Genomic DNA, 25363 nt, shown 5'->3' on the forward strand with positions numbered 1-25363 from the left:
ACATTCTAGCAGCAACATATTGTGTGTCAAGTACAAGAGAGATGTACTTGTATTGACAACAATACAAGCCCACACCAGTACCCATGTACCTGTACATGGTACCAGTACAGAGACCCCCAAACCAGACTGCATCCTGGACTACAATAGGTACATGGGAGGGGTGGACTTGTCAGATCAAGTCCTGAAGCCCTACAGTGCCATGCACTGTGGTATGAGAAGCTGGCCGGGCACATCATACAGATGGCATTGTACAATTCGTACGTGCTACATCGATGTACAGGCCAGACGGGAACTTTCCTGGAATTTCAAGAGGTGGTTATCAAGAACCTAATATTTAGGGACCAAGAAGGGGGGGCACACAGTACTTCTGGAAGCAAGGCCACATGCATCGTACCAGGGCAACACTTTCCAGGAGAAGTTCCCCAAACTGGCAAGAAGGGAAAAAGTCAAAAGAGGTGCAAGGTCTGCTATAAGAGGGGGATAAGGAAGGGCACAATATATCAATGCGACACGTGTCCCGAAAAACCAGGGCTCTGTATGAAAGAGTGTTTTAAAATTTATCATACATCCATTGATTTTTAATCTACCCCAGTTTTACTTAACCTGATGCCCTCTGCACAGCTTATCACCCCTCGTCTTTCCCTTCTGAGCCCTGCTGTGTGCCCAGGCTGCTGATAACAGCCACTTGTAGGGTATTGCCGTACCCAGGAGAACCCACATTACAGTTTATGGGGTGTATGTCTCCGGTCAAAATTCTCACTACACCTCTAGATGAATGTCTTAAGGGGTATAGTTTTTAAAATGGGGTCACTTCTCGGGGGTTTCAACTGTACTATTACCTCAGGGGCTTCTGCATACATGACTTAGCACCAGAAAATCCCCAGTAGGCAAAATTGTGGTCCTTTCCTTCTGAGCCCCCCACCCCCATGGGCCCAAACGGCAGTTTATCACCACAACTGGGATATTGCCGCACTCAGGACAAATTGGGCAACAAAATGGGCTATTTTATTCCTTGTGAAAATAAGACATTTTGAGCCAAAACTAAATCTTATTGGAAAAAATTACATTTTTTTTAAATTCAAATAAATTCTGTGTAAAAACTGTGGGGTCTAAATGGTCACAACACTCAAATGAATTCCTTGAGGGGTGTAGTTTCCAAAATGGGGTCACTTCTGGTGAGTTTCCATTGTTTTGATACCTCTGCAAATGCGACATGGCACCCGAAAACCAATCCAGCAAAATCTGGACTCCAAAGAACACACAGCGCTCCTTCCCTTCTGAGGCCACCCATGGGCCCAAACGGCAGTTTATTGCCACAAATGGGCTATTGCTGCACTCAGGAGAAATTGGGCAACAAAATGGGGTATTTTGTTCCCTGTGAAAATAAGAACCGTTGATGAAAAATTACATTTTATTGGGAAAAAAAAAAAGTCATTTTTTTAATTTCACAGCCCAATTCAAATACGTGCTGTGTAAAAACTGTGGGGGTAAAAATGGAAACAACCACAAATGAATTCCTTGGGGGGGGGGGGGGGTGTATTTTCCAAAATGGGGTCACTTTTGGGGATTACTACGGTTTTGGCACCTCAACACCTCTTCAAACCTAGCATGCTGCCTAAAATATATTCTAATAAAAAATAAAAAAGAGAGGCCTCAAAATGCACTAGGTGCTTCTTTGCTTCTGGGTCTTGTGTTTTAGCCCACGAGCACACTAGAGCCACATGTGGGGCATTTCTAAAAACTGCAGAATCTCGGCAATACATTTTTAGTAGTGTTTCTCTGGTAAAACCTTCTGTGTTCCAGAAAAAAAAAAATGGAATAAAATTGAAATTCAGCAAGAAAAATGAAATTTGCAAATTTCACATCCACTTTGATTTAAATTCCTGTGAAATGCATAAAGGGTTAAAAAAACCGTCTAAATGCCGTTTTGAATACTTTGAGGGGTCCAGTTTTTAAAATGGGGTGTTTTATTGGGGTTTCCAATACATAGGCCCCTCAAAGCCGCTTCAGAACTGAACAGGTACCTTAAAAAAAAGGCTTTTGCAGTTTTCTTAAAAATATGTGAAATTGCTGTTTATGTTCTAAACCTTGTAACGTCCAAGGAAAATAAAAGAATTTTGCAATTTTCACAAATAAACACTGAATATATCGACCAAATTTTACCACTAACATGAAGCCCAATGTCTCACGAGAAAACAATCTCAGAATCGCTTGGATAGGTTTAAGCATTCCGAAGTTATTACCACATAAAGTTAAATATGTCAGATTTGAAAAATGGGCTCTGAGCCTTAAGGCCCAAACTAGGCTGCGTCCTTAAGGGGTTAAACATGGAGATGTGCTGCCAACATTGATAATATTTCAGTTATTTAAAATGATACGATTAGCAGATGAACGAGCATTTGCTTGTTCGTCTGCTGATCGCTGCCCAATTAATCGGGATTGAGCGTTGTCTGCCTGATAATGGCCTTTAGGCAGGACGGATAATTTTTTTAGTGAAAGTTTTACGTGAATCCTAAAACAAAACCACTAATCTTTAATCTCATTGTATCAAATTGTGAGTAGTACTCTAAATAAAGAGTTAAGCATAGCAAATTAAAATAAGTAGTGAATACAACAGGAATATGGATTATTAATGGAAGACAAAAAAGAACAAATACAAAACAGGCAAAAAAATAAAAAAATGTAGGAAAAAAAATAAAAATAAAGGACCTGTGGAGTGGAAGTTGGGATGACATTGTTCTCAGCAGGGACTGGTATAATAGGGATCACAGGGACAATGGGAGGGCAAGGAGCAGCGTCTGTGGACTAAAAGAAAAGAAAAACATTCAACCTTTTAAAATAAAGAAAACAGCGGATGAAGAAAGGTAACTTCGTTATGTGCAAACTAATTCACAAGAAATGTTAGAGCTCTGCTTCCACTAATTTTTACATTTATCCCTTGCCATATTTTTGCCACTAAACGATAGAACAAGTCTTAACATAATCTGCTCCAACACGATCTACCTACAGTCTACCAACTAATATGAATATAAAAGCACATTCATATATATTTTATAGCCCCAATAACTTCCAGAGCGATATACATATATTACAATTTGTAAGCGTGTGTAAGTATTACCCCTTTATAAATTTCTCTGTCTTTTAGCAATTAATAAAAATTTGGCAAAATAAGCCAGTTGGAGAAGCATGCTTAGTGGGCTTTTCAAAAAATGGTGGTAAATACTTGAGCGTCCAGTGGATTAACACCATGTTCCCCCAGTTCCTGGCAGAATCCACTAACATTTTGCCAGCAATGTATGTGAATTGGGTATCCATAGCAATTTTGCAGCAAAATAAAAATAAAATGTTACATTCAGAGTTGTACAGAGATTTCACTTTTTGCATTTCAAAATTCATGGGCCGCCAAAGGGGGACAGAGGGAGCCACCTCCCTATGTCAAACTATTAATGCTGCGGTTGCTATCGATTGAAGTTTTTAAAGGGTAAAAAGCCTGGAGTGGGAGTCAGTCAATGGCAAGCTCCTGTGGTGATCATTCAGGCACAACTTCTGTGCACACGCAATCACCATGAGGTGACTGTGCATCATAGTGGCTTAATGTAAGTGAAACCATGACATACAGTTACGACAAAGTGGCTTAAGGGGTTAAGCATGCGGCGTTTGAACATAGCTTTAAGTTACACTTGCAGACATTGCAAATAGTGTTTACATACCTATGCTTATCCTTAGCAATTATATAATTTGTATTGTTTATTTTTTTTTTCAGTTTTCCCCTTTGCAGACACTCTAAGGGTATGTTCACACGGCCAAATTTCAGACGTAGACGAGGCGTATTATGCCTCGTTTTACGTCTGAAAATAGGGCTCCAATACGTCGGCAAACATCTGCCCATTCATTTGAATGGGTTTGCCGACGTACTGTGCAGACGACCTGTTATTTACGCATCGTCGTTTGACAGCTGTCAAACGACGACGCGTAAAAATACAGCCTCGGCAAAAGAAGAGCAGGACACTTCTTTGGACGTTTTTGGAGCTGTTTTCTCATAGACTCCAATGAAAACAGCTCCAAAAACGGACGTAAAAAACGCTGCGAAAACGCCGCGAAAAATGCGAGTTGGTAAAAAAACGTCTGAAAAGCAGGGTGTTTTCCCTTGAAAACAGCTCTGGATTTTCAGACGTTTTTGTTGACTACGTGTGAACATACCCTAATTCTCAGTTTTCTAGAAGCTAGTAGGCAAAGCTAACAGCAATCATGTCTGCCATACACTGCACACAAAGAGGAGAATTCGACTTTCATATCGCTCTCTATCTCGTGTGTGTGTGTATATATATATATATATATATATATATATATATATATTACACAGACAGACAGACAAAGAGAGAGAGAGAGAGAGAGAAAGAGTGAGAGAGAGAGAAATCAGCGCTGGCGTAACAATCATAACTCTTAGGCCTCATGCCCGCTTCCGTTTTTTCCTTCAGTGTGCTAGCCATTTTTTTTTATGTCTAGCACCCTGACCCATTCATTTCAATGGGCCCATGCACACTTCAGTTTTTTTTGACGCTCCCGTTGTTCTGTTCCGACAAAAGTGGAGCATGTCCAACTTTTGTCCGAGATTCTGTGACCGTGTGGCCCTTACAAGTCAATGAGTCAATCAAAAAAACTGAAGGCACACGGAAGGCATCCGTGTGTGACGGAGCCGTTGCCTAGCAACGGCCAGGCGTGCAGAGGTACACATAGAGACAGATATTGCACTGCACTAATCGGCAGCCCCTTCTCTCTGTCAGCACTGATGGAGAGAAGAGGATGCCGATCAGTGCAGGAACGCAGCGATAGAAAGAAAAATAAGTTCATACGTACCCCGGCCGTTGTCTTGGTGACGCGTCCCTCTTCTGACATCCAGTCCGACCTCCCTGAATGACGCGGCAGTCCATGTGACCGCTGCAGCCTGTGATTGGCTGCAGCGGTCACATGGTCTGAAACGTCATCTCAGGAGGCCGGACTTGAGGAAGAAGCAGGCAAGCAGGGAGTTCTGGGTAAGTAGTAACTTTTTTTTGTTACGTGTTTTGTTTTAATGAAACATCAATAATCTATATTGTAAGCACCGCGCATGGTATTCCCTGTCCAGGGTGCTGAAAGAGTTAAGGGGCTGCACTGATCGGCAGTAACTCTTTCAGCACCCTGGACAGTGACTACCGCTGGACAGTGAATACCATGTGCGGCACTACAATATCGTGTACATAGTGTGAATGGGAACAGTTTCCTCTCGGAAACTGAAACATGGAAGTGTACACAGAGTACACACGTGAAGCACACTGATCCAATCACGGACACACGGATCCGTGAAAACGGTGATGCAAGTGTGCACGAGGCCTTACCACCAGCCTGTGTCTCCTCTCTTCACAGCTTGCCCATAGATATCTATGTAGAAGGAGGGGAGACACTCCCCAACTTCCTGCAGTCCGTCTCCTCTGTAATTAGCAATGGACTTCTCTTGACAACAGGGGTGGACAGCAGTTTACAGGAGGGGAGACACCAAGTGACATTAAGCCTATGTTCACATCTGCGTCGGAGGCTGCATTTGGAGGTTCAGTCGCAGATCCAGCAAGGTTTGCCGGAGTTTACCAGAGACCATAGCACAGCATGCTGAGCCATCGTGTCGGGTAAAACCACGGACTCCACGACGGAACTCATTAAAGTTAATGGGTTCCGTCGGCAACCGGCGGTATTAGTTGTGCAACGGAACAGTTTGTTTCGTTATTCCCTTGTTCTACTCCTGACAGAGCAGAACAACGGAACACACCAAAGCAGGTGTGAACCCAGCCTTAGGCTTCACACAGAAATTGCACGGATAAGACTACTTAATTTTAACAGTAAGTAAATTACAAAGTTGATATATATCAAAAGAAATTAAACACGCACACACAAAGTAGAAAGCAGCAGCACTCTGTAGCAAATCCCACTATAGTAACGGGTGCACGGCAGGTAATCCTGATGCAAGGACTATGTAATATATCAAAAAGAGATCCTGCAGCACTCCAATATTGCAAAAAAAAGACAAACGTCGCATCTCTTCATTGATTGAATAAACCACATTCTTTTTTGAGTGCTGCAGGATCTCTTTCTTATATATACAGTGAAGGAAATAAGTATTTGATCCCTTGCTGATTTTGTAAGTTTGCCCACTGTCAAAGACATGAACAGTCTAGAATTTTTTGCAAAGAGGAGTGGGCCAAAATTCCATCTAACATGTGTGCAAACCTCATCATCAACTACAAAAAATGTCTGACTGCTGTGCTTGCCAACAAGGGTTTTGCCACCAAGTATTAAGTCTTGTTTGCCAAAGGGATCAAATACTTATTTCTCTGTGCACAATGCAAATAAATATAATTTTGACTATGAGATTTTCTGTTTTTTTTTTTTTTAAATATAATCGCTCTCTCACTGGTAAAATTAACCTAGCCTAAAAATTCTAGACTGTTCATGTCTTTGACAGTGGGCAAACTTACAAAATCAGCAAGGGATCAAATACTTATTTCCTTCACTGTATATATATTTATTTTTTTCTTCGGGGGTCATTTCATTATCAGAATCAGTCTCAAACCCCCTTGCTGGCCTTATAGTCCCTTCTAACTTCCCTGGTAAAGGAGTCTTCGCAGTCATACTGCCATGCTACTGCAGAAGTTCTGCTGCTTCCCTAACAAGCAGGTCACAAAGTTATTTTTATTGTGAACAGAGGATCACTATGCAAAAGACCTGGGTGTGGGGAGAGTGACTGAAAATGCATGTCCACCAGCACTCAGCTCCTTAGGTGGACATGTGATCTGTTATACATTTTGAACACAATGTGGCACCATATTACGCAAGTAGGGGCCTGTTCACATCAATATTGCCCTTCTGTTGACCGGTTCTGTCAAGATCAACAGTAATGCAAACAGAAGCGAAGGTTTCCGTTTGCCTTTCCGCTGAGGGGTTAACCCGACGGAAACCTCAGACGGAACCCCTCAACAGAAGGGCAACGCTAATGTGAACACAGCCTAAATGTAACTTAACAGGATAGTTTTTTTTTTTAACAGCATGTAAATGGCAAACAGTTAATTTTTTAGGTTCGTTACAAAAAACCCAAAGAAAACACATTTTATTGTTGGACAACTGTTTTCGTTTTTCTGCATCTCCACATTTCAGCAGCCATGACTATTTTTTTACTGATGTGGCCTTGTTGTGTGGGAGAAATTGTATAATATATATTTTTTTGCATTGTTTGAGGGGGGGGGGGGTACATATAAATTGTGTAATTTATATCTTTTTTTTTTTTTTTTTTGCAGTGCAGATATAGAAAAAAATAAATTATTTTTTTATTTTTCATACCATTCATGCTTTACACTAATTATCTTTTTTAATTAATTATACAGGCTATTACAGTTGTGTTGATACCTAATAACTGTAGGTTTTATTTATTTAATGTTTTTTTAAGAAAGTGTATTTTAGACTAAATAACATTTTTAGTAATTTTTATTGCAGACTGTATGGGAATACTTTATGATCTGAGGTCACTGACACAGGATGTTGTTGGGGTGCTTTCTAAGTCCCCAGGGCAGGCTGCACAGTCCCTAATCGAGTCACCGGGAAACCCCATGATCCGATCAAAGGGGGATGTCCCCATTGACCATACCGCGGTTAAAACCGCCAGCACGGATGAAAAAGTTCAGGTTTTTTTTTTTTTGGGGGGGGGGGATGCAAATCAAAACCACTTGTGGTATTAAGGCATTACCTGGCCACCAGTAGCCATAATCTTGTCCAGCTATTTTCCATTCTATAATTTTGAATTAATGCATATTGCTTAGCATGTCATTTACAATTATCTGTATATTTGTCCATTTATCTATAGGCTGTGCTCGAGGACACATGAAAAACAGATTGTATCTGCCATTCAAAAGGAAAATAGAAAGAGGAAGGCAGAGGGTGCGAGTGAGCATTATGGGAAGTTATATGTTTTGCAAAAATGTCGTTAGCTGTATTAAATTCTGGTCTTCAAAAATAAAAAAAATAGGACCTATTCACACGGCCGATTTTTTTGATGGCCCATAACAGGGCCATCAAAAAATGAAACAAGCCCTATTTTTGGCCATTCTCACCACTTCCATAGAACTCTATGGGGCCGCTTAAAACACGGCCATCACTTGGATGTTGTTCAGAATACGACTGTGCTTTCTGACGCTCGCTCTCAACTCCTCCTCACAGGGCGAAGTGCATGTGAGATTTTTTTTCCAGATCCCCTGTCTAGGAGTAGAATCCCCACAGACTGTTGACGAAACGCTGGTCGGGGATTCCACTCCATGAGAAGCCCCTGACGTCACTATCCATATATGGAAAAGGACGTCAGGGGCAGCTCCTGAAGCGGAATCCCCAGCTAGAGCGTTGCCGACGCTCTGGCCGGGGATCACGCTTCAGGAGGAGCCCCTGGCATTACTGTCCATACATGGACAGTGATGTCATGGGCTCCTCCAGGAGTGGAATCCCCAGCCTGAACGTTGTCAAAGCTCTGGCTAAGTATAGCGCTACGTACGGGGGGGGGGGGGGGGGTGCTACCTACAGGGGGCACTATGCCATTATCTACAGGGGACATAAACATCTGAGATTGCTGTTCGAATTGCAGAGAAATCAGCCAAAGCTGCAGTACACGGTTCAATAGTTGGAAGGACGTGGTACCAAGTAAAAAATAGAGAAAAGGCCAGAAAATGCAAAAAAGCGGAGGGATCAGATAAAGCACTCTATACTCTGAAAGCAAGAGAAAATGGTTACTGGCCGATCATGTGACCTTCACGTGGGTGTTTGTAGTAGGTTGGGACCAAAAAAAATTAACAATTGAAATGTATCCATTTTTAAAACAGACAGTGAAAAACTGATGCAAAACGGGTCACAATCGGCCGCTAAAAACGGAAACACGGACCGGAATAAAAACGGAACGATGCAAAACGGCGGCAAAAAACTGACCTAAAGGGACGTTTTTATCGGCCGACACCCAAACTATTTAGTGTGAATACAGCGTTATAAAAAAAAAAATAGATATGTTAAAAATAATCTCTGGTCAAGTGAAGTTTACCATGTATAATAAATGGTAAACACAACCATGTCATGTCACACATTATGTACCAATAACGTAACAGCTAAAACTAATTAAAAAAACAAAAAAAACAAAAAAGAACACTCAAAACTAATAGCCTTTAGATATATGTTAACTCTCCTGCTATGTAAAATACAACTAAAAATAATTGCAAATTATTTATCTTCATTACAACCAAGCTTAGATTTTCTGAAACATTATTAAGAAAGGACAATTGCTACTCAATAAAATGAAGAAAAAAAAAAGATACAGTAATGGTTTGTTATATTGTTGTCATAAAGGCTTCAGTGGGAGCCACATACTATATAATAACACACACACACAACTATACCTTGATAAAGGAATAATTTGACCAAGACCCATCAGACCACCAGCCACTCGTTGCTTTAACTTTAGCAGTGCTTCTAGTTGGGCTTTTTCTCACACTGTCTCGGAGATTAGTAAATTTGCCTTTGCTTTTAGAGGACGAAGGTAAAGTTGAAGAACTGTACGATCTTTGCATGCACAAGGTCTGTTGTAGGTGCTGGACTGAGGGATGATGCAGTTTTTGGTGAATTTCTATTGCATTTCGAGAAAGACTGGCCATGATAAGCTTATCGAAACCCCCTCTGATGGCTTTGATCAAATACTATGAAAATATTTTGGGGTTGAGACTAAGGAATCTTACATCTAAAATGGTGCCATATGTGGACTGAGCTAGTAGGGAAGCAGACACAGCAAAAGCTATTTTTTCCTGCAGCTCACCAACCAGTTTGTTAATTAAGCTTCACCAGCGGAATGAAAAAGGACAACCCTGTTCCTAGGCATGAATAATCAATTGTCAGCACAGATGTTATACAAAGGTCAGATCACACAAGTCAAAAAACGACATACAGAAAACAGACATTATAAAAGCATTAAAGACTGTTAGAACTTTTATTCTGATTGATAATGTCGGATTAAATTTCCTCCATTTCGAGTAATATTTACTTCTGTAAAATAAATAAAAACATCAGAAACAGATCAAGTACTAAAAGAAAGAAATTATACAGCTTTCCTTAAAAACAAAAAGTACAGCATACTGGCAGATCTGAGCAAATACACTTTAGTTTAAAGATGCCCACACTTTTCTTAAATAGGTATTCCGACTGTAGATATTTGTTATACGCTGTATCTGTAGGATGCGTCCGATAAGTAGGTCTCCCTCCATTCATGAGCAGTGGCTCATCTATTCCCACAAACCCCAGTAACTAATGGAGAGAGCAGCAGCTTCATCACGAAGCATTGCTTCTAGAAGAGAATATCTCTGTGTAGACTGAGTCCGTCCCGGGTCTGCCGTATACACGCGCCATTAGCTTGTTATTCTTTTAGAGTGGTTACCCTTATCAAACAAGAAATGACATCAGTGCATTGCTGCAGCGTTGTAGATGAAGACTGGTATAGGACAACAGAACAGAAAATGCAGAAACTGTTATTTTTACAAGCCTATGAGGTGAGTAAGGCCATGGACAGATGTGATTGCCGCAGAATTGGCATGTAACACATGGGAATTTGTTTTCAGATTTCACCCATTGCAATTCGAGATGAATCTCTAAGGCCTTGTTTACGCCGTGCAGATTTGTATGTATTATTCAAAGTGTACCTAATTTTTTAACCCCTTAAGGACATTCGCCTAATGGAACAGGCCATTATTTTCAAATCGGAAGTGACACTGATAACTTTGTAATGCTTTTATTGTTTAAAGCGATTCTGAGATTGTTCTCTCTTGACACATTGTACTTTAAGTTAGAGGCATAATTTGGTAGATCCAATCAGGGTTTAGAAAATTCTCAAAATTATGGTAATTTTTCATAAATTTAAATGTATCTACTTGTAAAACAGATCGTAAAATACCACACTATATGTTTGCATTGTTTTTTTGAAACTTTTTAGTTTTCTAGCACGTTACTTAAGCAGCAATTTCTAATATTTTCAAGAAAGTTTCAAAAGGCGATTTTTTTCAGAGATCAGTTTAGTTTTGAAGTGGCTTGGAGGGCCTTATACATTAGAAACCCCCTATAATTTACCCAATTTTTAAACACTACACAATGTATTCAATACAGCATTTAGAAAGTTCCTTAAAGTGTAGCTAAACGTTCGACAAACTTCGGACATGTCATAGTGACATATCAGAAGTTTGTATTGGTGGGGGTCCGAGAATGGAGACCCCCACCAATCCCTAGAACTAAGCAGCTGAAGCGTTCGTGTGAGCGCTCAGCTGCTTCGTTTCTGTTCGGCGTTTTCCGGAAAGCCGATGTATTGGAGCATAGACTTTCTGCTGAGTCCGTACACGGATACATTTATTTCCGGAAAAAGCCGAACAGACACAAAGCAGCTGAGCGCTCACACGAATGCTTCAGCTGCTTCGTTCTAGCGATTGGTGGAGGTCTCCGTGCTCGGACCCCCACCAATACAAACTTCTGACATGTCACTATGACATGTCAGAAGTTTGTAGAACATTTAGCTACACTTTAAGGCTGGGTTCACACGAGCACATTAACGTCCGTAATGGACGGATGTATTTTGGCCGGAAGTCCCGGACCGAACCGTGCAGGGAGCCGGGCTCCTAGCATCATAGTTATGTACGATGCTAGGAGTCCCTGCCTCTCTGCAGGACAACTGTCCCGTACTGTAATCATGTTATCAGTACGGGACAGTAGTTCCACGGAGAGGCAGGGACTCCTAGCGTCGTACATAACTACGATGGTAGGAGCCCGGCTCCCTGCACTGAGTTCGGTCCGGGACTTCCGGCCGAAATACGTCCGTCCATTACGGACGTTAATGTGCTCGTGTGAACCCAGCCTAACCCTTTTGGTGCTTAACAGGAATTAAAGCAAAGTGGAGGTGAAACTTACAAATTTAATTTTTTTTGCAGAAAATCTGTTTTCATTAATTTTCTTCGCTAACATAGGTTTTACCAGAGAAACGCAACTCAATATTTATTGCCCAAATTCTGCAGTTTTTTTTTTTTTAAATATCCCACATGTGGCCCTAGTGTGCTAATGGATTGTAGGACAGGCCTGAGAAGAAAAGGAGCACCTTGTGGATTTTGGTGCCTCCATTTTATTAGAATATATTTTAAGCACCACGTCAGATTTGAAAGGGGCTTGTGCTGCCAAAACAGTGGAAACCCCTCCCCCCCCCACAAAAAAAAACAACAAACAAACCACCATTCGGCAAACTACAGGGTGGGCCATTTATATGGATACACCTAAATAAAATGGGAATGGTTGGTGATATTAACTTCCTGTTTGTGGCACATTAGTATATGGGAGGGGGGAAACTTTTCAAGCTGGGTGTTGACCATGGCGGACATTTTGAAGTCAGCCATTTTGTATCCAACTTTAGTTTTTTCAATGGGAAGAGGGTCATGTGACATCAAACTTATCGAGAATTTCACAAGAAAAACAATGGTGTGCTTGGTTTTAACGTTACTTTATTCTTTCATGAGTTATTTACAAGTTTCTGACCACTTATAAAATGTGTTCAAAGTGCTGCCCATTGTGTTGGATTGTCAATGCAACCCTCTTCTCCCACTCTTCACACACTGATAGTAACACCGCAGAAGAAATGCCTCCCGATCTGACCCCCTTAGGCTATGTTCACACGGAGTATTTTGCTGAGTTTTTTGACGCGGAAACCGCGTCGCAAGACTCGGCAAAAACGGCCCGAAAATGCCTCCCATTGATTTCAATGGGAGGCGTTGGCGTCTTTTTCCCGCGAGCAGTAAGACTGCCTCGCGGGAAAAAGCGATATGTCCTATCTTCGGGCGCTTCCGCCTCTGACCTCCCATTGACTTCAATGGGAGGCAGAGAAAGTGTATTTTGCGGTGTTTTATGCCCGCGGCGCTCAATGGCCGCGGGCGAAAAACGCCACGAAAAACTCAGCGAAAATCGGCGTGCAGGGAGAGGAAAATCTGCCTCAAACTTCCAAACTGAATTTTGAGGCAGATATTCCTCCTGCAAAATACTCTGTGTGAACATAGCCTTAGACTTTTATCTTTGGGGTCATCTGAAGGCAATTGTCTATGCTGTGAAGATACGAGATGTGCAGCAACTGAAACTACAGATACTGGAAGCCTGTGGTAGCATTTCTTCTGCGGTGTTGCTATCAGTGTGTGAAGAGTGGGAGAAGAGGGTTGCATTGACAATACAACACAATGGGCAGCACTTTGAACACATTTTATAAGTGTTCAGAAACTTGTAAATAACTCATGAAAGAATAAAGTAACGTTAAAACCAAGCACACCATTGTTTTTCTTGTGAAATTCTCGATAAGTTTGAGGTGTCACATGACCCTCTTCCCATTGAAAAAACTAAAGTTGGATCCAAAATGGCTGACTTCAAAATGGCCGCCATGGTCAACACCCAGCTTGAAAAGTTTCCCCCCTCCCATATACTGTCACAAACAGGAAGTTAATATCACCAACCATTCCCATTTTATTTCGGTGTATCCATATAAATGGCCCACCCTGTACATCCCTCAAGGAATTTATCAAGGGGTGTGGTGAGCATTTTAAACCCACAGGTTTTTGTTTTTTTGTATTTAGTGGAATTAGGATGTAAAAGTGAAAATCTACATTTTTCCCAATAAAATGTATAAATCTATAAAGGAGAAGCACCACCCCAGCATTTGAAAATAAATTTCTCCAGATTACGGCAATACCCCATATGTGGTAATAAACTGCTGTTTGGACCCACGTCAGAGCTCAGAAGGGAAGGAGCACCATTTGGCTTTTGAAGCTCAAGTTTTGCTGGAATGATTTTTGGGTGCCATGCCACATTTCCAAAGCCCCTGCTGGACCAAATCAGTGAAAACAAAGTGACCCCATTTGGGAAAACGCACCACTGAAGGAATTTATCGAGGGGTATAGTGAGCATTTTAACCCCACCAGTTTTTGCTGAGTTTAGTGGAATTAGGCTGTGAAAATGAAAATCTACATTTTTTCTAATATAATGTAGTTTTAGCTCAGATTTTCCATTTTCACAATAGATGAGAAAAAAAAAGCACCCCAAAATTTGTAACGTGAACTCTTCTGAGCACGGCAATACCCCTCATGTGGTAATAAACAGTTTGGACACACGGCAGAGCTCAGAAGGGAAGCAGCACCATTTGGCTTTCGGAGCTCAAGTTTTGCTGGAATGGTTTTTGTGTGCCATGACGCATTTACAAAGTCCCTGAGGGACCAAAACAGTGGAAAACCCCCAAAAGTGATCTCATTTGGGAAACTACACCCCTGAAGGAATTTATCGAGGTCTATAGAGCATTTGAACCACACAGGCTTTTTGCTGTATTTAGTGGAATTATGCTGTGAAATTAAAATTTTATTTTCTGACAAAACTTGGAAATTTTCAATTTTTACAATGAACAAAAGGAGAAAAAGCAATTTCTCCCGATTATGGGAATACCCCCATATGTAGTTATAAACTGCAGTTTGGACACATGTCAGGGACCACAAAGGGAGAAGCGCTATTTGGCATGCAGATTTTGCTGGATTGGTTTTTGGGGGTCATATGGTGCAAAACCCTGAGGTACCAGAGTACAGTGAAAGCCCCCAAAAGGTGTCCCCATTTTAGAAACTACACCCCACAAGGCAGTTATCGTTTGCCTGGACATATGACAGGGCTCAGAATTGAAGAGCACCATGCACATTTGAAGTCTATTTTGGCGATTTTCACAGCGTTGGCCCACAATTGCAGGGCTCTGAGGTAAAATAGTAAAACAAACCCCCAAATAGTGACCCCTATTTTGGAAACTACAGTCGGGTATGGCGATGTCATATGCGGACATAAACTGCTGTTTAGGAACGCTGTAGGGTTCAGAACGGAGGGAGCGCCATTTGGCTTTCGGAGCGCAAAATTAGCTTGGCAGTTCTGCGTGGATTTTGCTGGTATTACAGTTTATAATGTGGGGGCATATGTAAGCTGTGCAGAGTACATCAGGTCACAACAAGAGGGTATAATAATGCGGTAAATAAATAATAATGCATAGATGTGTGGCCGATGTCGCACGGATAAATGGTGCCCGATCTTATCAGCTTTTGGAAAGATCTGCACATTTTGAGAGGCAGAACTTTATTTTTTCTCCACCGGAGCTGTGTGAGGTCTTATTTGTTGCGGGACAATCTGTTGCTTTCATTGGTAACATTATAATTTTATAGTTTGGGTCGTGAAGGACGCGGCGATATCAAATACGTGTACTTTTTTTTCTTCTAATAAAAACAAACACTGCTTTTTTCCTATAAGTCTTTTATTAACATGAAACTTATTTTTACACTTTTATGCAACTTTTTTTTTATTTGTCCCGCTAGGGGACTTTAAGCCCTGCACCTCTGATCTTTACTCAAATACATTGCACTAACCACGTAGTGCAATGCATTGGAGCGGTCAGTCATTCACTGACAGCAAGCCTATTAGGTCCCGTCTCTGTGCCGGGCCTAATAGGCTATCGTTCATGGCAGACTATTGTTAGGCCGCCGGTTGCCATAGCAGCGATTGGCAACCTCACCATCACATCATGTTGATGCAGTTTCCTACAAACCACTAAGATGCTGTGATCGCGGCATCTATGTAGTTAATGGCAAGGATCTTAGCTAGATCCGTTCCCTGCCGTTACAGCACGGTGTCAGATGTAACATACAGCTGACACCCACGGCTGAGGTCGCAGGCTCAGCTTCTGAGCCTTCGCCATCTTCCTTTCGCGGCTGAAAGCCTTTTACGCCCCGCCTCCGGGCGGGAGCTAGCAGAATTCCGTACTTGGTAGACAGGAGGCCATTGTTAGGCCGCCGGTCTGCGGGAGCAGTCATCTGAACCCTGCGATTGCACTGCGGGCTTCCGATAGTAAACACCATAGATGTAGCGCTTGCATCTAAGGGGTTAATCGGCCGGATCAGATGCTGGCTCCAGTCCTGGCCATGTAGCAAGGAGTCAGTTTTAATATACAGCTCACACCCACTGACGATGGTGCGGGCTCAGCTTCTGAGCCCGCATCATCAAAACAATGTACCAGTATGTTGTGTTGCGTTAAGTACCTAACGAAAACAACGTACTAGTACGTTGGATGACGTTAAAGGGTTAAGATGATTTTTCAAAACTAATCTGTCGTGTGTGTACATGAGGAATCACACGACTTCTGGCTTTAAACACTGATGCCGCATGCCAGTAAATGGGTATTTTTATTTTGGCCATTTATGGCATATCCACAGGATGTGCCATAAATGTCCGACAGATGCGGGTCACACCTCTGGGAGCAGCATCTATCTCTAGAATGGCCAGTGTCACATTCTCCTGCTATCTCTGGGCTCCGGCCATAGAGTTACAAGGTGACCAGCTTTTTCAGAAACAGCTGAGCGCATTCTGCTACGCAGTTTTCAGGACTCCCATAGAAATGAATGGAAGTTACAGAAACAGCGTAGAACAGCTAGCTGCATTTTTTCCGAAATTTGGGAGCTATGGAAATAGAGTAGCAAGCCACATTCAACTGTTTTTGGAAAACTGAGCAACCTCAGTCCAGTGACAGAAGGTAGGACGGGGTTCACTGTACTCGTTCTAGGGATAGGTGCAGGTCCCAGAGGTTTAACCGCTTTACATTAAATGTCACATCTTAGTGAATGTGGGGAACATATTTCTAACACGTCATCAAATGTTTCTTGTGTAAGCTCAAATGGGTATGAAATTAAAAAACGAACGGAGAGAAAAGACAATTCGACAAAAGAAAAAAACATTTTTGTAAAGGATCTGCCAGGCACAGCTTCTGTGTCAACGCTCATAGGTAATCAGTCTGCACCTGCTTCTATGTCTGTGAGACTGACTCCATCTTCCACCACTCAGGATGGCAGGCTTAGGAGTGCGAGAGCCTATCACAGCCTGGCCAGACAGAGCTAGCTCCCGCCCTCTGTCTATTTATACCTGCCTTTCCTGTTCCTCCTTGCTTGTGATTCTTCTCGTGTGGTTTCCTGGCCCTGCTGCAGCTTCTGAACTATTTGACCCTGCTTCATACTGACCCTGGCTTACGGACTACTCTCCTGCTCTGCGTTTGGTACCTCGTACACTTCTGGTTTGACTCGGCTTGTTCACTACTCTCCTGCTCTGCGTTTGGTACCTCGTACACTCCTGGTTTGACTCGGCTCGTTCACCACTCTTGTTGCTCACGGTGTTGCCATGGGCAACTGCCCCATTTCCCTTAGCTTTGTGTACCCTTGTCTGTTTGTCTGTCGTGCACTTACTGAGCGTAGGGACGGTTGCCCAGTTGTACCCCGTCGCCTAGGGCGGGTCGTTGCAAGTAGGCAGGGACTGAGTGGCGGGTAGATTAGGGCTCACTTGTCTGTTTCCCTACCCCCTTCATTACAATTTTACAAATTTTGAACTTCATAAATGTGGGTATCGCCTACAGAAACAATATTACTTTTGTGGCTACTATCAGAAAAGTACAAATTTTGCATTCAGTCTGTCGGTCTGTATTGCAAATGCTACCTGCAATACAGCATTAAGACAGGTCAGGTTACTAACCCCTTCCAGACTGCCCACTGTCTTTCTACGTCAGGCAGTGCGTGCCTGAGCCTACAGCTACATCTCTTGGTGCCACTGTACAAGAGGCTGATGAGTGTTCATCATCTAACCAGGAGCTGTAACTTACAGATCCTGAACTTAGAGCAGCCTTCTGAACAAAGCTGGGATCGGGAAAAAACGGAGACCTCAGCAGTATAACCCTTTTACGGACTGCGGCATGATCGATAGGGACTCTCCTTTTCAATCGCGTCACTGGAAACCCGGTAACGTGATCGCAGACTGGGGGATCCCTCTGCAGCCAGCCCTGGGGTCCTTGAAAGGACCCGGAGCGGTCTGTTGGGTTTGCCTGCTGTTAAGGCACACTAGGTGCTGCCCTAACAGAAGCCTGTATCAGAGTGATACAGTAAAATGTATTAGTATACATGAGTATGCTAATACATTAAAAGTAAAAAATTAACTTGTAAATAAAAAAATAAAAAAGTTATCAACTTCATGGGATTAAAAAAAAAATCAAAAAAAAAAATCATCATTTTGCATAAAATATATTTTATTGCCCATACATTACAGAAAAACTAAAACATTGTATATCTACATGACCGCAAGAACCTGAATAATTAAACAGGTTATTTAGCATGAAGCGTGAACAGGATAGAAAATAAACCAAAAAAATATATAACCAATGCCAAGAAGCTTTTTCCTATATTCACGCCCCAAAAATAAATAACTCAACAGGAATTTGCTTTCTTCCCCCCCCCCCCCGCATAAAAATATAAAAAAATTGTCCCCCGCATGAAACAAGGCCTCATATAGCCACATAAAAAGTAAAAAAAACAGGAAGAAAAAATAAAAGTTATGGCTGCTGAAAGGCAGAGGGGCAAAAAACTGAAAAATGTTGCGTTCACTACGGTCTTATCAGGCCTGGTCCTTAAGGGGTTAAAAATAAATTGGTCATTAGAATATGCTGTCATTTATAAAGATATACCAACAAGCAAAGGGGAAAAAAAAACACATGATCCACACATTCGATTTTTATAGTAATCTATAGTAGGGATGTCACGATACCAGAATTTGGACTTCGATACCGATACTTCGTGTAGTATTGCGATATCGATACCAAAACGAGACTTTGCAAACAATAATAAAAAATAAAATAAAAAGTTCTTCCATTTTCTGATGTGAGGCGCCTGGTGTGATGAATTTTGAATGTGCCTCACAATAGTAATTAACCCCATCCTGTTTCTCAGTCATAATGGGTTAATGTGTAAGGTACATGATGGGGTTAATTACTATTAATGTGAGGCACATGGAGGTTAAATTCATCACACCTTGTGCCCCACAATAAGTGAAAGAAACCAATTTGTATTTTTTATTTTTTACAGCGTACACATCATAATTGATGCAAAAAACCTGTTGTGAAGATTATTACGGCCACACCAATGCACAATATGTGTATATTTTATGTGAGACTTATTTTAATGTTTATTGTAAAAAATGTGTGTGTGTATTTTTTTAAATCTAATATCACTTTAGGTTTTTACTTTATTTTTAAACTTTAATGTACTGGCATACATCAGATATATGCCAGTACATTAGCCTCTGTAAGGATAGTACACAGGCAGTTGTTAGGACATACCTAAGTATGCCCTAACAGGAAATATGGTAAGACAGCTCTTGGGTCCTTCAATGGACCCTGGGCTGTCTGACCATATATGATATGTCCCTCAATCACGTCACAGGGATTCCTGTGATTCGATCCAAGGGGCATCCCCCTTCTCACTTCCTCTTGAATGCTGCAGTCAGCTTTGATCGCAGCATTCAGGAGAATAGCGGCAGAGATGAGAGGTTTCTCTGATCTCTGCCGTTATAGAGCGGGACTGCGGCTGGCACGGAGGACAGAACGTGGGGGGTGTTTTGTAGTGCGCGCCATGTTCCATCTTCCGTGCCGCCGCTCATTAGTGCCGCGCTGGCCGCATCACCACATGCTGACCGCGCGCACATGTCAGGAGCGGGGCAATGACTATCACATAGCCGCAGCCCTGCTCTCATACGTTCATGTGTTACTATACTTAGCTGTGCCGCCGCACAGCATAGTATCGAAATACATGAAATAACGGTATCGAACCGTTTGGGGATGCACAGTATCGAAACAGTATCAAAGTTTCGATGCATCGTGCATCCCTAATCTATAGTAGCGAAGCCAAAAAAAAAAGCCGGAAACATAAACAGAAGGTTCTTAGGTCTTGTTCACATCACGCTTCTGGCCTAGGTTTAGCGTATATGCCGGGAGAAGCTCCCACATGGAGAGCTTCTGACAACGATAATATTTAACTTTTTTAAAACGATGCAATTAGCCAATGAACGAGTGTTTGCTCGTTCATCTGCCGATCGCTGCCCTGTTTACATGCAATCAGCCTACGAACGATAGCTTGCCCGATAATTGCCCAGTATAAAACCCCCTTAAGAGATTGTATAATAGCGTTGAAAGATAGTGACACAAATAGTAATATATAGTAGTATATAATCAAACGAGTAAGAAAGTGCATTTTGAATACGATAAAATCCAACATGCTATTTGTGTAATAAAATGTTAAATTGCTGCTCAAACTCGGCCGGGTAAATGGGCCGCACAGAAAATATGGGAAGTTGACGGGCCGCATTACTTTCAAATTTGATACAATACAAAATTATTGTTAATCAATTAGTTATTTGAACTACTATAATACTACATTACTATAATAATAATACTACTACTACATTACTATAACACACTACTACATTACGATCATAATAATACTACTACATTACTATAAAACAATACACCATTACTGCAATACTATATTCCCATCATAATACATTACTATAACAATACATGTATACCTTATTAATAGCGCTAGGTTTAATTTTACCAGAAATTTGCGAGTTTACTCCATGCTTATTTTAACAATCCAGTTTTCCAGTTTAAGTGTCGCTAAATGCAGTCGGACTGCCCAGTTGGCAGCGTTTGGCAGACAACAATGTCAAGATTGGGCAGCCCCTTTTTAGATAGTGCCACAGTGCCCTCTGTCAATAATGCCTCACACACCCACATGTAGATAGTGCCACACCCCCCTTATAGATCGCTCCATTGTAGCACCCTCTAGGAGTGAAATCCCTAGCCAGAGCGTTACCGACGCTCTGGCCGGGGATTACTCTGCTGGAGGAGCCCGACGTCTCTGTCCATGTATGGACAGTGACGTCAGGGGATCCTCCTGGACCTGATTCCCTGGCCCACGTTCGGGCCAGGGATTCCTCTGCTGGAGGAGCCCCTGAAGTCACGGTCAATATATGGACAGTGACTTCAGGGGCTCCTCCAACAGAGGAATCCTCAGCCAGAGCGTCGGCCGGGGAATCTGGTCCAGGAGGATCCCCTGACGTCACTGTTCATATATAACTAACTGTCCATATATAATGGTCACTGTCTTTATAACTTAGATGTGATTAATAACAGGTTGATCCTGCGTAGCTGCTGTCACTGAACCAGTCAGACGGATTCTGGTTTTCGCGCAAGATACAGCTGCTCTGTATACAGGATACAAAGCAGCTGTATCTAAAAGTTCAAATATTTTTAATAAAAAGTAATTTGAAAGTTGCACCAATCACGCTGTTCTATTAAAAAACAAACAAAAAAAAACGGGTGTGCATAGAGAGGTAGAGTGTAACTTATGCGGAGTTTACATATAAACCACACTGCCTATGCCCCATTATAAGATTGAACAGTGTTCACAGGGCAGAGAATCAGTGACATATGGTAGGAGTTGGCTTTAAAATCTCAGGCACATATGCGCTCTACAATAGGAAGCCAGATCAGGCTGATAAGCATTGGGTGTTTTAAAACACTGGCCTTTAAGAACAGTTACAGACAGAATTGCAAGCCAGACAGATAAATCAGTGAGCCAGTTTGTGATGCCAAGTAGCTGGTCTGGAAGTGATCAACACAACCTCTATAAAGTTAAACCTGGTTAACATAGGTAGATAGAGAGGATTTAATTAACAGTGCCAATGTATTATATTGTAAAGCAATGCCACTATACACCGCATCCAAGGATAATCCTGGATATCACTTGTTGTCAGCATATAGTCTAAAAAGATAATACATTTATTATAATTTTAGGCTATGTTCACACGGAGTATTTTGGGGGAGGAATATCTGCCTCAAAATTACGTTTGGAACTTTGAGGCAGATATTCCTCTCCCTGCACGCCGATTTTCGCAGCAATTATCGCGCCGTTTTTCGCCCGCGGCCATTGAGCGCCGCGGGCATAAAACAGCGAGAAATACGCTTTCTCCTGCCTCCCATTGAAGTCAATGGGAGGTCAGAGGCGGAAGCGCCCGAAGATAGGGCATGTCGCTTCTTTTTCCCGCGAGGCAGTTTTACTGCTCGCGGGAAAAAGACGCTGACGCCTCCCATTGAAATCAATGGGAGGCGTTCTCGGGCCGTTTTTGCCGAGTCTTGCGACGCGGTTTCCGCTTCAAAAAACTCGGCAAAATACCCCGTGTGAACATAGCCTAACATAAGTGACAAACAACTGCAGGAACCAAGATATGTAAAAATGTAATATTTTCATTACTGCTATATTTACTGTACATGTGAGGTTCTTAGCGTGCATTTTGATTAAATTGTCAAAAGGGAATGGCCATCAGCCAACATGGTGAAAGGATTTGAGAGGAGCTCCCGTGGAACCCAGCCTATACTCAACCATTCGTATTCTAGCAATAACTCAAACTGAAATCGGAACTACCCTGCAGTCTACCAACACCAATTGTAAGTGCCTGCCATCTTGGTAAGCCGCTGATTGTTCCTCCTCGTGACCCAGGTGCCATTACCTGCCGGGAGGTGTGTCGCACCCCTGCTACGCCAACCCGGCTGCCTCCTTCTCCATAGATGGTGGGAATACCTAGCACCAAGATACAGCATCGGACCTCCAGACATAATCCTGAACATAGGGCTCGCTGTGACCCAACCCTACCCTGTAGCAGGCCTGGATTGGAGAACAATCCTTTACTATTTGCCTCAGTCTATCCTTACAGGCTCTGATGATCGGTGGCTCGATTGATTACACAGCTCTACAGCTGCACTCCTTGGGGAGTAATTTTCAGGGGCATCAACACTCTGCTGCGATCGACCCAGAGTGGAGGTCCTACAGTTGTGGGGCCTGTACCAGTTTTGCGGTCCACTGTAATTAGTGAGCTATCAACCCTCCTCACTTCTACTGCCCACTGCTGAAGGCCTGCAGCCTGACTGACTAATTTCATATACTAAACTTGGGGTATTACTTCTAACATGCGGAGCTGGGCATTTTGTTGCTGTGGAGAGCAGTTCGGTGAGACATACCACTGAAGGGCGAGTCCCGAACTACATATATAGTGCACATAGCACTGACTGTTTGGCTGGGCACATACATGTAGGACTTCTATTTTTGCATATTTGTTATACAAACGTCTCAGATAAAACTACTTTTAATATATTAGACAAAGAAAATCCAATTAAAAACACAAAGTGCTGTTTTTAAAATGATAATTTCATTCATTAAAAAAAAATTTTGTTCAGCCCTACGTTAAAAAGTAACTGCCCCCGTAGAAACTAAAATCAGCCAGTTAACTACATTCACTTCACAATTGGGTTTAATTTCACTAGCTGCACCCAGACACGATCACTGCCAGACCTGTTTAATCTAAACATCCCTGAAATAGAAGCAGTCCGGCAATGTGATGTAGGCTAGAAGTTCTCAAAAAAGGAGCACATCACGTTCTAAAGATATTAAAATACAAATGCCGACGTCATTGAAATCTACCAGGGTTACAAAACCATTGTTAGGCTCTAGGACTCCAGCAAACCACAGTGAGAGCCATTATCCGCAATAGAGAAAAGTTGGAACAGTGGTGATCCTTCCCAGGAGGGGTCGAGCTACCATAATTTCACTAAGAGCGCAGCGACGACTCATCCACATGGTCACAAAAGAACTCACATGGACGTCTAAAGAACAGCAGGCTTCACTTCCCTCAGTTAAAGAGGCTCTGTCACCAAATTCTAAGTTCCCTATCTCCTACATAATGTGATCGGCGCTATAATGTAGGTAACAGCAGTGTTTTTTATTTAGAAAAACGATCTATTTACACCAAGTTATGACCCATTTTAGATTTATGCTAATGACTTTCTTATTGCCCAACTGGGCGTTTTTTACTTTTGACCAAGTGGGCGTTGTAAAGAGAAATGTATGACGCTGACTAATCAGTGACCAATCAGCGTCATACACATCTCTCCATTCATGTACTCAGCACATAGTGATCTTCCTAGATCATGATGTGCTGTCACTTACTTACACATTAACATTACTGAAGTGTCTGGAGAGTTAATAGACATCGCTTCCAGCCAGGACGCGATGTCTATTAAACACTCCCGACACTTCAGTAACGTTTGTGTGGGACTTAATGACAGCAAGCGTGATCTCGAGTAAGCCCCACACAAACGTTACCGAAGTGTCGGGAGTGTTTAATAGACATCGCGTCCTGGCTGGAAGTGATGTCTATTAACTCTCCAGACACTACAGTAATGTTAATGTGTAAGTAAGTGACAGCACATGTGCTGAATAAATTAATGGAGAGGAGTGTATGACGCTAATTGGTCAGTGTCATACCCTTCTCTTTACAACGCACACTTGGTCGAAAGTAAAAACACGCCCAGTTGGGCATTAAGAAAGTCATTAGAATAAAGCTAAAATAGGCCATAACTTGGTGAAAATAGATCGTTTTTCAAAATAAAATAAAAAACACTGCTGTCACCTACATTACAGTGCCTATCACATTATGTAGGAGATAGGGCACTTATAATGTGGTGACAGAGCCTCTTTAAGGTCAATGTACTAAACTCCACAATAAGAAAGACACTAGTCAAAAAATGGCAACCACCGGAGAGTTGCAGGGCGCAAACCACTGCTGACCAAAAGGAATATAAAGGCTCGTCTGGCCTCGCATCTCAATGGGATTCAAGTCCGCACACTCCAAAACCTTAAATTTTGTTTATTTTTAGCGACCCAGAGGTGGACTTGCTTGTGTGCTTTGGGTCACTGTCCTGCTGCATAACCCAACTGCGCTTGAGCTTTAGGTCACAACCTGATGGCGGACATTCTCCTTCAGGATTGAAAACAGAATTCATAGTTCCAATCAATCATGACAAGTCATCCAGATCCTGCAGAAGTAAAGCAGCCGCAGACCATCACACTACCACCACGTTTGACTTAGTATGATGTTCTCATAGTGGAATGCAATGTTAGCTTTACACCAGATGTAAGGAGACCCATGTCTTCCAAAACGTTCGACCTTTGACTCATGAGTCCACAAAATTTCCCAAAAGCCTTGGGGGGGGGGTGGTCATCTAAAAGTTTTTGGGCAAATGCAAGACAAGTCTTTGTGCTCTTTTTTTAAAAAGTAATTGCTACCTTCTTTGCCTTTTTTAAGTTAACCCAATGAGTTATAGATGGTACCTTGGGGAGGTTTCTAATTTAGGAGAATAGATTTTCAAATATAGAGCAGTAGTTATCTACTATATTTATAGGGGGGATAAGATTGGAGACCAATCCTAGCAAACTAAACCTCTGGAGAGAAAAATCGAGCGACAGCTGCTGTTCACAAAAGTGAACTGACTTGCATGCAACTCAGTGGGGGAGGTTTATCAAAACTG

At 42.1% G+C, this 25363-nt stretch overlaps 1 protein-coding gene across 27 annotated transcripts in view; it reads right to left on the reverse strand.

Annotated features, from left to right (window-relative positions):
* Nucleotides 1-25363, reverse strand: part of DLG1 (discs large MAGUK scaffold protein 1) — a 247776-nt gene that overhangs the window by 123952 nt on the left and 98461 nt on the right. For 17 of the 27 annotated variants that reach the window (XM_075861714.1, XM_075861712.1, XM_075861715.1 and 14 more), the window contains one exon: nucleotides 2710-2805. The exons of the other annotated variants lie outside the window; for them this stretch is intronic. In XM_075861714.1, coding sequence (XP_075717829.1) covers nucleotides 2710-2805 — 96 coding nt within the window. The remainder of the gene's footprint in view (nucleotides 1-2709; nucleotides 2806-25363) is intronic. 27 annotated transcript variants of the gene reach the window in all.

This window comes from Rhinoderma darwinii, chromosome 4 (assembly GCF_050947455.1).
Source record: "Rhinoderma darwinii isolate aRhiDar2 chromosome 4, aRhiDar2.hap1, whole genome shotgun sequence".
Lineage (NCBI taxonomy): Eukaryota > Metazoa > Chordata > Amphibia > Anura > Rhinodermatidae > Rhinoderma > Rhinoderma darwinii.